At 43.9% G+C, this 14,229-nt stretch overlaps 1 protein-coding gene across 2 annotated transcripts in view; it reads right to left on the bottom strand.

The window, feature by feature from the left end:
- Positions 1-4,914: 4,914 nt before the first annotated feature.
- The window catches only part of LOC135898348 (zinc finger protein 84-like), a 36,596-nt gene continuing 27,281 nt past the window's right edge, over positions 4,915-14,229 (bottom strand). For both annotated transcript variants that reach the window (XM_065427244.2, XM_065427232.1), the window contains exon 3: positions 4,915-7,143. In XM_065427244.2, the coding sequence (XP_065283316.1) occupies positions 5,509-6,846 (1,338 nt within the window). In that variant the 5' untranslated portion in view covers positions 6,847-7,143 and the 3' untranslated portion in view covers positions 4,915-5,508. The remainder of the gene's footprint in view (positions 7,144-14,229) is intronic.

Genomic DNA, 14,229 nt, shown 5'->3' with positions numbered 1-14,229 from the left:
AGGCACGGGCCGCTTTTTTCGTTGCGACGGTAGATTGGATTTGTTACAAGCACTGCTCCAGGAGGCCACATGTTTCCGGCAAATGGAAGCCTCGGGACAGCACCCGATATTATACTAAAGGAGGCGGCGCCGGATCTCCAAGGCACACAAGGGGTAGCGGGGGAATCAAAGGTAGAAGCAGGGCAGCCTGCAGGTTGGGGTCGCGGAGGCCAAAGCTCGCAGGAGGTCGTCGCATAAAAAATTGCGCTGTCCGTGACAGCGGACAGCCTATCTAATACACTCTTTGCACGCGCAGGCATCGGCGAGCCCCTGCCCATGGATCAGTCCAGGTTTTAGCTTTGATGTCCCCGTTGTCGCTCTGGTGTATGGAGGCACCGCCAATAATTCAAAATAATGACGGGCTGTTACAACTAGTAAAAACACAATGGAATAAATATAATTACATCCAGCCGCCAAGTTGCGATGCCAAGTTCACCACGACGGTGTCCCTCGAATTCTGCAATACCAGTTGGAACTTTGCCACAGCGACACTGCTAGCCAGATACAATACCAGCCTTAAATAGACGCATGGTTATTAAGGAGCACGACCGGCCATCACAGGCAGCAAATTCTTAGATGACGATGCAAACGTTAAAAAAAAGTTCTATTATAGCAAACGCACGCAGTTTTACAATTACTTTTGCAATCCCCGTTACACAAACGAAACGCCAACAGCACAAGTACCGAAATTCAAGCGACACGATTATCACCACGAGCATGCGGAAGAATCAGTTAACTGAGAAGAGGTCTCACTGTTACATACTAAAAAATACGACCACGTGCGAACGAGCAATGAAATCGGCACAAATGTTTCATTCGCCATAGACGGCTGAAAAGTAATCTTCGCTTGATATCACCACAATACCAGCATCCTATCCCATGTAAGTAAGCACAAATCTAACAAGTCGTCCCCTCAAGTTTCGTTATTTCACGAAAAGTGCATGTCATTGATAGTAAGAGCAATATATGGCAGCCCTAAAAACAGGCATACTAAACTTCAGCAGCGTTGCCTACTATATAACGTGCAGCAAGTGTCCTGACCATGACAGAAGTACGTGCAAAATTTCAGCTATTTCAACCATCCGCAGTTGCACAATTGATTGCTCTCACAATTGCGGGTACGCAATGAAAACGTAAACGAAGCTCAATCTCATTCTGGACACTGTGTGTCGGGAAGTTGTTATTATTAATATTCAGTTTCTCATTATTCGCCACTGCTCAGGAAAGTTACGATAATTCTCACAGACCCATACTGTGGGCTACATGGAAGCAGTTAGGACTTTTAATGTTTCGAAATCAGAAATTTCTTCTCGGCGGATCTCACTGCTGCGCAAAAATATATGAGAGTAAGCTCGGAAGTTTGCAGAAAACCAGTACGATGCGACCAAACGCAGCACAACGGATGGTCAATCGCGGATTGATGTTATACTGTAGCCGCAAACCGTGTGTATGAGCATGCCCATCACTCCATTACGCGCAGACATGACACTTTAGTCGAAAAGAAAGATTACAGGGCTGCTAAAAGAAAAACACTGACTTCATGAAATCTCACTTACCTTTCGGTAGATGCAAGACATACATGCGCTTCAGAAATGAAGCTCCAAAGGGCACGACGAAAACTTTTGCCTGGAACTGACAAACGTTCACGCTTTAACTCATGAGCTTCAAATTGCTGGCTGACATGCTTTTCGGCAGAGCATGCAATGAAGGCAGCCGTGGAAGAGACTTAACATTCCGCAATATGATCACGTAGTGTGTGTTGGTCCCAAATATCGCCGATCTGGGACATACCATTGAAAACATCCACACGATTAAAGTATTGGGATTTTGTTTAGATCCAAGAAATTCAATCGTGTGCATGTCCAAAGGATGTCTTAAATAGTATATCCCGAAACTAATATCCACATGTTAGCCACTGGACGCTTTGACCGGGACTTGGACATTCTCATCTAATCAGGATGTCCAGAGGATATTCGTGGTCCAATGGGATGGAAGGTAGATGGCTTCCCGAGTTGTTCAAGCACGATGAGGGAAGCTGAAGCTGACACTGCTGTTGTTGACTTGAACATATTCCTGGTCGTCTAAGACAATAGTCCGTGCTTCGGGGGCAGTCCTTGGAACCTGCGGCTACCTCGCTAGTCTTTGGCGACATTGGTTTTATTTCCGGGTTGGGGCATCGAGCACGGCTTTGCGGGGACATCCGTTACAAGAATACCCAGCACCTCCACCATATCCACGGTGGTTGCTTAGTCGCTATGGTGTTGGGTTGCTAAGCATAAGGTCACGGGATCGAATCCCGACCACGATGGCCGCATTTCGCCGGGGCAAAATCCGAAAACAGCTGTGTCCTTAGATTTAGGTGCACGTTAAAAAACCCCAGGTGGTCCAAATTTCTGGAATACCCAACTACGGCGTGCCACGTAACTATATCGCGGTTTTGGCATGTAAAACCCCATAATTTAAAATGTAATTTTAATATCCACCATATGACACATAACAGTGACGGTGAAGGAAAGAGCAAAACTGTGAATGACAAAACTAACGCTTTATTGGGCGAACCTGCGCCCTCAAAAACAGGCTACACTCAAAGAAGAACGATAGCGGTGAACACAGTTGGCGATCGTCGAAAATATCATAGCGCGTCGCCTTCTATGCATTGTTCATTGAATGTTCTAGAGTAAACGCTGGTGCTCGCGTGTCTTCAAAAACGTGCTATACAATACGCGTCGTGCATACATGCGATTAGATTCAGACAAGGTCCAGTGATAACAGACGGTGAATAGAACCATCGATAACATTCGAGAAACTTCCTATGCATGTACGCACATCCTGCGCTAAGCAACGTTTGTTAGACGGTGAAAAAACGGTCACACGATAAACAAGCGAACATGTCAATATTACGCATTACTTAGAGCCGACTCCACCAACCACTGCAGTCATGGCGCTTGCTGAATGTATTCGCACAGTTGTCCAAGTTATATTGATGTTATCTGTACTTCGCACAGAGCTAATTCCCACGGCAGGAATGTGAGCCATGCCAATAACGTTACAGGGACCACTTGGTCAAGCAGGGCATCTAGAACGACTGCCTATCTCATTTCGAGGTACGAAGTCAACACCTTGAATACTCTATAGGCTTGGCTGACATGCAGAGAGCCCATCATGTCACTGACATACCTGTGCGATTTCCACAATCCATTCGGATTTGTACAGTAACACGATGTCAGCAAGAAGTGCTGTATATATCTAGAAGCATATTTCTCATCACTCTGGGTTTTATCTGTCTCAGCTCATGTTAGCACGCTGTAGAACCTGGGCCTTCGTGGGCATGGTCGCTATGCGTGAAGTGCGCATCTGAAGTGGAAGGGGTGGCTCTTGGACAGCGGCCACTGCTCGTTAAGTATTTGCACCACAGCGCAAAGCCGCCACTCCTGTCTATTTCTGCCACCTGCGGTATATTTATAGAAGCATTCCATTTCTTACCATCACATGGCGACTCTATTCAAATGGTCGCATCAGAATGAGGCATATGTGGATATAAAACGAAACTGGGAGTGTGTGAACCATACTAACAGTGTATTTGCAATTATCTATGTTCTCTTCCATTCCAAATAACCAAAAATAAATCATTTTCTTTGCTTTATATTATCTGAGTGAAAAAGACTGACACTAAAAAGGTTAAGGATGCATAAAATTAGGTCTTTCAATTCATGAGAAGAAAGTTTTAATATTCAGCAATACTCAAGCTTTTGAAAGCTCTGCACGGATCTTTACTAGTAAAAAAATACCAGTGATTCAGTATCACTGAAACGTAGTTGAACCACAGTAGGATAGAAAACGCACATCAATAACAGTATTTGCATAATAATTTTAATTCCTTAGAAAACTGTGATACCAACTTTATATGGCAGTTAATGAGCTTCGGTTGTCACTCACATCGTCTTGATGCATTCAACACAACAAAATGCTAATGAACAGAAACATTACATGCTATTAGAGCAAGCATTGAAACAACAATTAAAGATACCTATTCAGAATTTTATTTATTGCACTGAAACTAGCTCACACAAAGGATTGATAGCCAGCCATATTGATATGACCGTCAGGAAAGCCGGGAAAATGCTTAGCCTACTTATACGAACCCTTAGAACTGCTTCTCAGATTCTTAAAACCATAGCATATAAGTCGCTGGTAAGGCCGCAATTAGAATATGCCACCGCCTTGTGGGATCCCCACCAGCGGTACCTGATTGATAAGTTAGAAGGCATACAAAACCGTGCTGCCAGGTTTATATCAAAGCAGTACTCCAGACACGCAATCATAACAGCAATAAAGAAACACATCGGACTACAGCCGCTACAGATAAGACGCCAGAAGCACCGACTGAAACTTCTGCACGCAGTATACACTGATGCAACAGGCATTGACAAGCTAAAATACCTTAAAGCACCCCACTATATCTCACACAGAAGAGACCACAGTTTCAAAATACGTGAAATTTCCTGCAAAACGAAATATATGAAGTTTTCTTCTTTTCCCCGCAGTATTTCTGAATGGAATAAGTTGCCAGTTGAAGTTGTGAGTGCTCCTCGGGATGCATTTTTAAGACTGATCAATGATTTGTAATTGCAATCGTCTTCCAAACCAATGACTGCAGGCTGAATTAACTTTTTTCTTGTACTGTTTTTCCTGTACTTTTTTCATGTGCTTATGTTTATCTTGATGCATTGCTCCTTTGTCATCCCTCCCTTTTGTGTGATTACACTCTCGTGCTAGTCACTTTATGTTGTACCCACTCCCCTGTTATAATGCTGCGGCGCTGCAGGGTGCACTGTAAATAAATAAATAAATAAATAAATAATGAGAAGATAAGTTCTTGAATGTAGCAAAGAAGCGCTTCTATGCAATACAATAAAGAGCTTAAGCATCATAATAATGAACAGTGAAAAGACATTCAATAACTCGTATATCTAAAGAACAAGCAAAAAAACATTAGTCTAAGACAAAAAGTTCAGCAACAATTGGGAGCGGGCAAGTTGCTAATCAATGAGTAGAGTTGAAGTGCAAAATTGACTTAGAGGAGAAAGAACCAGATACAAATGCTAACTTCAAACTATTTTATTCAGAGCAATAACAAGTACGTGTGTGCACTTCCATGAAAAAACATGATAAACAAGAAGAAACAATGAGTTGTGCGTACAATTTAGCACTGCTGCACAGCACGTGTACTCAGGAAAGAATATTCTTTTTACAAATGGTACACCGACGCGACGGTTACATATGAAACCTGTGCACTTGGAACTTTTTTTTGCATCAACAATTTCTTGTGTGAAGTGGCTTGGGAACCTGTACATTGATTCACAGGGCACTGAATGGCCTCTCGCCTCTGTGCATGCACGGGTGTCAGTTCAGTGCAAACTTGCGCAACAACTTCTCAGGACATGAAGGGCACTGAAACAGCCCCTCACATCATGTGTGGAAGTGGATGTGAGCCTTCAACTTTGACCTTTCTGAGAAGCTTTGAGAGCACGCAGGGCACTCAAATCGCATCTTTCCTGTGTGGGTACGCAGGTGTTGGTTCAGAATACTTTTTTGTGAGAAGCTTTGAGGGCACCAAGGGCACTGAAATGGCGTTTTGCCTGTGTGGAAGTGCAGGTGTCGGTTCAGAGAACTCCTTAGGGTGAAGCTTTGAGAGCAGGAAGGGCACTGAAATGGCCTCTTGCCTGTGTGGGTGCGCAGGTGTCGGTTCAGATTACCCTTTTGTGAGAAGGTCTGAAGGCATGAAGGGCACTCAAACGGCTTCTCACCTGTGTGGGTACGCAGGTGTTGGTTCAGAATACTTTTTCGTGAGAAGCTTTGAGGGCACGAAGGGCACTGAAATGGCGTTTTGCCTGTGTGGAGGTGCAGGTGTCGGTTCAGAGAACTCCTTAGGGTGAAGCTTTGAGGGCAGGAAGGGCACTGAAATGACCTCTCGCCTGTGTGGGTGCGCAGGTGTCGGTTCAGACTACTCCTTTCTGAGAAGGTCTGAAGGCATGAAGGGCACTCAAACGGCCTCTCGCCTGTGTGGGTGTACAGGTGTTGGTTCAGATTAGCCTTTCGTGAGAAGGTCTGAAGGCATGAAGGGCACTCAAACGGCTTCTCACCTGTGTGGGTACGCAGGTGTCGGTTCAGATGATGCTTTTGTGAGAAGCTTTGAGGGCAGCAAGGGCACTCAAATGGCCTGTCACCTGCGTGGATGCGGAGGTGTTGTTTCAGATTACCGCGTCGTGAGAAGCTTTGAGGGCATGAAGGGCACTCAAACGGCTTGTCATTTGTGTGGGTGCGCTGGTGTTCGTTCAGATTACTCTTTTCTGAGAAGCTTTTAGGGCACGAAGGGCACTCAAATGGCCTCTCGCCTGTGTGGGTGCGAAGGTGTCGGTTCAGATTACCCTTTTGTGAGAAGGTCTGAAGGCATGAAGGGCACTCAAACGGCTTCTCACCTGTGTGGGAGCACAGGTGTTGGTTCAGATGATCCTTTCTTGAGAAGCTTTGAGGGCAGCAAGGGCACTCGAATGGCCTGTCACCTGTGTGGGTGCGCAGGTGTTTGTTCAGATCACTCTTTTCTAAGGTCTGAAGGCATGAAGGGCACTCAAACGGCTTGTCACCTGTGAGGGTGCACCGGTGTTTGTTCAGATCACTCTTTTCTGAGAAGCGTTTAGGGCACGAAGGGCACTCAAATGGCCTCTCGCCTGTGTGGGTGCGCAGGTGTCGGTTCAGAGAACTCCGGTGAGACAAGATTTGAGGACACAAATGACACTGAAATGGCATCTTGCAGGTGTAGATGCAGAGGTGTTACTCCAGATTAACGTCTTGTAAGAAGGTCTGAGGGTATGAAGAGAAGCGAGATGACATTTTGCTTGTGTGAGTGTGTCCAGTGTTCCTTCAGCTTGGGTGTTCCTGGAAGCTTTGATGGCACAATAGGAATTCAAACAGACGATGGCTTGCACAGATCGTGGTGAGCACTTCAGATCACAATTTATCCATCTCATAGGTACAGAGCTACTGCAGTTGGTATCTTTAATGGAACTGCACCCTCTGCATTTGCTGGACAGGTGGACCTCAATGCTGCACCAAGAAAAGACGACAGGTTACCAGAGTAAAACTTATCACTCAAAAACAAAATTGTAATTACAAGGTGCCGAAGAAATGAAAGAACATAGATACTATTGCTAAAGGTCAGCCTTTTCTTCATTAAATGCCTTGGCAGTGCTTTCAGATCAAATAAGACGTTAGTAGGTCAACCGTTTTGATTTGGAAATATTTGTCTTATTGCTTAATGAGCAAGTTTATGTAATTTGCACATATTTTAAATTAAAATATTCAACTGTAAGATACAGTGAGAAGACTAGGAGCATGGTATGAGTGCAAGCTGCCCTTGCAGTCAACTGCAACAGCCCAAACATTCAGTGATGCCATCATGGGCCTGATGACCAAATTAGGAACAGCAGAACTGCGTCTCCAACTAGGTTTAACTGTATTGTCTGTTCTGGTAGAGAGCTACATTTCTTAAATTTATAAACGTTGCCGACTCACTTAAGTACAAGGAGGAATAAATACATAGAAAATACAAACATAAAGGGCAAAAGAACACAAATGTTGGATAACAATATTAGAGCCAAACAATATAAAACACAAATATGACTACATATCTACAAACAACAACACCCTTAGGTGATTAATTCCATCGTTTGCCTCAGAAAAAAATTTCTCTGTATAAGTCCCTTCGGGGCACATAGGTCCTGTATCATTCTACTGCGATATCGAATATTTGCACTAGAAGCAGGACACAAGTAAAATGATTTCATTATGTTCGACTTTGTTGTATACTACATGCAAGAGTTGCAACTTCTTTGGTGGTTCTCGACTGCAGCTATTCAAGGTGGAGAGTACTCAGCATCTCCGACATACTATAAATTTTTCTGTAGAAATTGCAGATGAACCTAAGTACTATTTCCTGTACTCTTTTCAATTTATCAATATCTTTTGGCATATGGATACCACAGAGCTGACGCATAATCCAGGCAAGGTCTGACAGCGTACTGAATGCTGCTTTACCTGTATAGGCGCTCCAGTGAATTTGCAACAAAGAAGTCCTTAAGTTCTGAAGAGCGCTATCACAATTGTTTTCAATATGCTCATTCCACATCATGCATTCAGTTAGTTACCCGAGGTACCAATATGTACAACCTTAATTCGGTAGTGTTACCAGTGACATAAAGTGTAAACGTCCCTTCTCATTGCTTATGTTCATAAGAGAGCACTTACTAATGTTTCAGCTCATTTCCCACTTTCTACACGTGCAGAAAACCTTTCTCGGCTTGTGATTTAACTACTATGTACAATACATTGACGAAAATCTTTGTTTCAAGTCCGAATGAACCATATTTGTTATGTCATTGCTTATCAAGAACAGGAAAAATCCAACGAATCACCCCTGAGGCACAGATGACGTGAAAGTAAGTGCCTCAAATACGATTGCCGACTGACATACTGAACATGGTTTTCCGGATAGGCCCTGATAAAATACACAGATGTGGTGTCTATTCCGACTGCATAAAGCTTACATGGAGCTCTAAGTTCCGGTGCTTAGTCAGAGGCGTTGGCAAAGCATAAAAATACAATGTCTAATTGTTCCCCATTTTACAGAAAGTCGTGGTGAGATAGTAAGCTGATTGACAGTACACAAGCCTTCTATAAAACCATGCTGGACTTCGTAAAGCATGGTGTCTTCATACAGGCATTGTTTAAGGTGCTTTGTGATCACATGCTTTAACACATTGTGGCAAAGTTAGGTCAGTGAAACAGGACGATGATTGTGCACGTATAGCGGTTCATCTCACTTAGGTATAGGTGCAAATCAAGAAGCTGTAAGGTCAGTAGAAACAGTACACTGCACAAACCATGCATTAAATACAGACCATTAAGGTACATTCCCAAAGGTTTTCCTTCCTAATTACAACACCTTGGTGATTTTCTTGATACTCTTCACCTAAGATTTACACGCATACATTGCAACAAGAAATCGATGTTACTGTCACCTGTATAAAAAATGTTTTAAGCGTCACCAATGGCGTACAAAAGGCATCGGTCTTAAGTTCGATCCTTAAACCGGGACACATTTTTCTTTGACTACCAAGTTTTATTTCTGAGAAATCCGAATTGTACTCGTTTGAATATTTGCACTATGTTAACGTTAATGACCATTTTTCTTTCATAAAGCTTTCTACGCTTTTAGGTTAGGTATGTGTACACCATCTTGGCAAGTGTCACCTATTGTGGGTTTGCCTGTTTTATTCAGCTCTGCAGCCTTCAAAACAAAAGTGACAAGAACAATATAAGTGAAGGCGCCATTATGAAAATGGTGGTAGCAGAGGCTGTTAGGCATTCTCAGTGAGAGAGAGAGAGACAACTTCATGTAGTCGCCTGCAGAACGATACCATGACTAAATGGCGCCGTGACGCGGGCCCTGACGTATTCTCAGCGGGTGGTCTCTATTCAACTCCAGCACGTGTTACTCCCACGGTCGGTCGCCCTGAGGGGCAACGTTCCGTCGGTTTCGCTGGGCCTTTGTCTTTCAAGAGCCGCCGAGACCTGCTGGACGGCCCAGGTTTGGCTTTCGTGGTCGTAGCATTTCGCCGCAGCCGCGAGGCGCGGCGGAATTGTTGTACTTGTCGAAGCCTCATTGGGGAACTTGGTGCAATCCCATAGGATGTGCGTCAGGGTGGCCCTCTCCCGCTGGCACACGCGGCACACATCACTCACATGCAATGCCAAAAAAAAAAGCGGTCTGCTGCATAAGCATAAGCCCCCCGAGTCAAAACACAGTTGCTGGCATCACAAACATATACATCAATGCTCCTATTTCCAGTGACCATACAACAATAATTTTTTCAATATAGGACGCAACACAGAATGGTTCCTCAGGTGACAAACGGAACACTAGCACAATGCCATCTTAAACTAAAACTGGCTACATTTGACCAAGCTGGCTGCATTATTCCCAGTATTCTGTGGTTTCAAGGCACCTGCTTATTCTTGCAGCAATTTATTGCATGCTCAGGGTGTCTACCAAGTTGACATTTCCAAATTCCCTGAGTTTTCCAGGTTTTCCCTGAGTGCTTTTGCAAAATTCCCTGAGTGATCCAGAACTATGTTTTATGTCAAGTCACGCTGAAACAATATCGCCCTATGCTGTCACTCTCTAGTAAGCATATGAAAAAAAATTTAAAGAAAACCGACTTAATCCAATTTGAATACTAAGGAGTAGTGTTTATGTTATTCAAGAAGAGAATATAAGGGAGTGGTTATTAAAGTGCACAGCAAATAAAATGTCTTCGAAAAAATTTTCAAATCGAGTTGGACATTCTCTAGTACAAAGAAAAGGAGATGCATACAGAAGCAAATATTTTCGAAAATGAGCTATTTCTATCAACTGATAGCATGCTCAGTGTCATGCAACTGTCCTGACATACTCTAAGCTCTGAAGCTCTGTTGTGTTTCACTGCTTTAAAGAGTTTATTTTGGTTTGGATGAGGGACACCTGCATCTCAGCATCAGCCAACAATTTGTTTTTTGAGCGCAGGCTCCTTTATTTATTTATTTATTTACTCTTATACCCACAACGCCATTTAGGCATTACAGCGGGGGGGTTCATACATCAATGTGAACAGCTTATGGCATCGAATAAACAGCATTATACTATACAATACAACGAAAGAGAAAAAGAGAAGAAGAAAAACCGCAAAAATTACATGAAAAAAATGGTACATCAGGATATCAATGTACAGCACGCAGGAAACGGCATCATACAATTAAGTAATAAAGCACTATATAATGATAGCAAACTCTGCAATTACTGTATACTGTAAAATAAAGAAGAAAATTTCAAAGAGCATTTGCAAAATGTTCATTATTAAGTATACTAACTACGGCAGCAGGCAGTCGATTCCATTCTAAAATGATTTTGGGGAAAAAGGTGCTTTTGAAAAGTTTAGTTCTACAAGTGTATTCCCTAACCTTGAGCTCGTGATCTGTTCGTCTGGATATATAATGTGGCTGAAGAATATACTTATTACGGTCCATTCCAATTTGGCCATAAAATATATTGTGAAAAAGTTTCAAGCGTAATGCCTGCCTTCTCTTTTCTAAGGTGTCCCATTTTAATGTTTGTTTTGCGCTAGTAATACTAAGGTTTCTGTCATAGTTGCCGATTACGTACCGTGCTGCTATATTCTGAACTCTCTCAAGTTTATCTCGGTCGGTACATGAAGGAGGGTCCCATACGGTACATACATATTCTAAAATGGGTCTAACATAGCTTTTGCACAGAAGATCACGAGCCTGCTGGGGAAAGAGTTTTGTATTGCGCCGTAGAAATCCTAACACTTTGCATGCTTTTGCTGTAATGAAATCAACATGCCTGTGCCAACATATGGACGGTGTGAGGAGTACACCCAAGTACTTGTACTCGTGAACAATCTGCAATGGGGAACCGGATAGATAATATACGGCTAATACGGATAATATAAAGAAGCGGTCGCATACTTAATTCCTCGTTCGTTCCTCAGTGCGTCAATCCTTTCTGTTCTCGTCCTCCTTTCACCGCGCGTTCGCCTCACGGACCATTTGAAGAATACTCTTGGTCAATTTACAGTCAACGTCCAATTTTTCGGACCCCCTAGGGGCCGCGAAAACTTCCGAAAAATCAGGCAGTCCGAAAAAATAAATTCATGTCTTTTACTGCCCTTACGGGCTAAAATCGACACATGTACGTCTGAAAAAGCTCTGAATGCCTGTCAGTGCACTTATTAGGCATATCGGTGCTCCTACTGTGACAGGTGAGGGCGGGTGCACACGTGTAAAATTAAGAAATACATAGTGTCCCGCGACAATTGCCCCTTCCTACGCTTGTTACGCTTCACCACGTTACATGACTGTATTGAGGCGAAGCAGACTTTCGGGAAAGAGCATTATGCAATGCGCCGTGCTTTCCGAACTTCGAAGACAAAAATATTGCTGTCAGCGGAGAAATGAAGAAACACGGCACCGAACGACAAGAAGCTTAACAGCGAACGTCGAAGCAGCTAGGCCTAGCGTTGCCGCAGTGGTGGCTACGGCTGCCAGCGGATCTGCGTGCGAGAGCACCGGTTCAAGGCGGCGAGGTAATCAAAATAGCAGCGGTGGTGGTTTTCATTAATGCCGTCTCAGACCTGCGATCACGCAAAACGTTTAGAGAATCGGACGGCGAAGAGTTCTTCCGTCTGAAATTTCAGACGTTATGATACATTGACTCTTTGGTGTATGTGGTGGTTATAGTGTACTAGAACATTATTCTAGTACACTATAGTGGTGGTGCCACGAAGCCGTCCGAGTTATCGGGAATCCGGAAAGTCGGTCGTTGACTGTACACTGGCAACTCCTCCAGCCGACGACGATTCGTTACGAGTCCTGTCTGTTTCTCGAGCCAGCATTACCGCGACTTTTGACCCTCTAAAAAAATTACAGCTAATTTTCCCTGATAGAAGCACAAATTCCCTGAGTTTTCCCTGAGTTCTTCCAGACTACTCAAAATCCCTGAGAATTCCCGGTTTTCCCGGTTTTCCCGGTTGGTAGACACCCTGAAGATGAACAATTGCCCAGTGCCGCGCAATTATCCACTATATTAAAAAAAAAAAGTCCACGTGTTCATAAAATTGCATAAACAGGTCTGGAGTGCGGCCTGATCCCTGTGACCAGAACCGGTAACGCACTCCCTCACCAAAGCAGGATAGGCCCCCCTGGTGCAGTACTTGGCCACAACCTCCTATATGAATACCACAATCAAACCACGGCCCTCAGTCCCCAGCGGCTGCGAAGCAACTGACCACGGCAATGGTCAGACCTGTGACGCAGCAGAGGGTGCTAAGAATACCTGGGTCCAAACAGGCCGCCATTGGAATCTGAACCTAAATAAAATAAATTATGGGGTTTTACGTGCCAAAACCACTTTCTGATTATGAGGTACGCCGTAGTGGAGGACTCCAGAAATTTCGACCACCTGGGGTTCTTTAACGTGCACCTAAATCTAAGTACACGGGTTTTCGCATTTCGCCTCCATCGAAATGCGGCCGCCGTGGCCGGGATTCGATCCTGCGACCCCGTGCTCAGCAGCCCAACACCATAGCCACTGAGCAACCACGGCGGGTTTGGAATCTGAACCTGGCTAAGTTTAACGTTAGAACGATATCCAGTGAGGTGAGTCTCGCAGTGCTATTGGAGGAATTAGAGGGCAGTAAATGGGATATAATAGGGCTCAGTGAAGTTAGGAGGAAAAAAAGAAGCATATACAGTGCTAAAAAAGCAGACACATCCTGTGCTACGGGGGTTCTGGAAAGAGACGAGAACTAGGAGTCGGATTCCTGATTAATAAAGATATAGCTGGTAACATACTGGAATTCTATAGCATTAACGAGAGGGTGGCAGGACTTCTTGTGAAACTTAATAGGAGGTACAAATTGAAGGTCGTACAGGTCTATGCCCCTACATCCAGTCATGACCAGGAAGTCGAAAGCTTCTACGAAGACGTGGAATCAGCGATGGGTAAAGTCAAAACAAAATACACCATACTGATGGGCGATTTCAATGCCAGAGTAGGCAAGCAGGCTGGAGACAATTCAGTGGTTGAATATGGCACAGGCTCTAGGAAAAGCAGCAGAGAGTTATTAGTAGAGTTTGCAGATCAGAATAATATGTGGATAATGAATAGTACCTTCTTCCGCACACGGTATGGCTGAAAGTCGACGTGGAGGATCCCAAATGGCGAGACTAGAAATTAACTAAACTGTATACTCTGCGCTAACCCTGGCATCATACAAGATGTGGACGTGCTCGTCAAGGTGTGTTGCAGTGACCATAGGATGGTTAGAACTCGAATTAGCCTAGACTTGATGAGGGAACAGAAGAAACTGGCACATAAGAAGCCGATCAATGTGTTAGTGGTAAGAGGGAAAATAGAGGAATTCCAGATCAAGCTACAGAAGAGGTATTCAGCTTTAAAGGGAAGCTGAAAGGTTTGTAGAATTCAATAAGACGCTCATATACGGATGCGGGAACCCTATAAACCATGCACGTAAAACTTTGGGCGGGATTTTTCACTTCAGAGTGACGTAATCG

This window comes from Dermacentor albipictus, chromosome 10, assembly GCF_038994185.2.
Source record: "Dermacentor albipictus isolate Rhodes 1998 colony chromosome 10, USDA_Dalb.pri_finalv2, whole genome shotgun sequence".
In the NCBI taxonomy this organism is placed as follows: domain Eukaryota; kingdom Metazoa; phylum Arthropoda; class Arachnida; order Ixodida; family Ixodidae; genus Dermacentor; species Dermacentor albipictus.
Note: the sequence above shows the minus strand (reverse complement) of the source record. Positions and strands in the feature narration are given on the sequence as shown.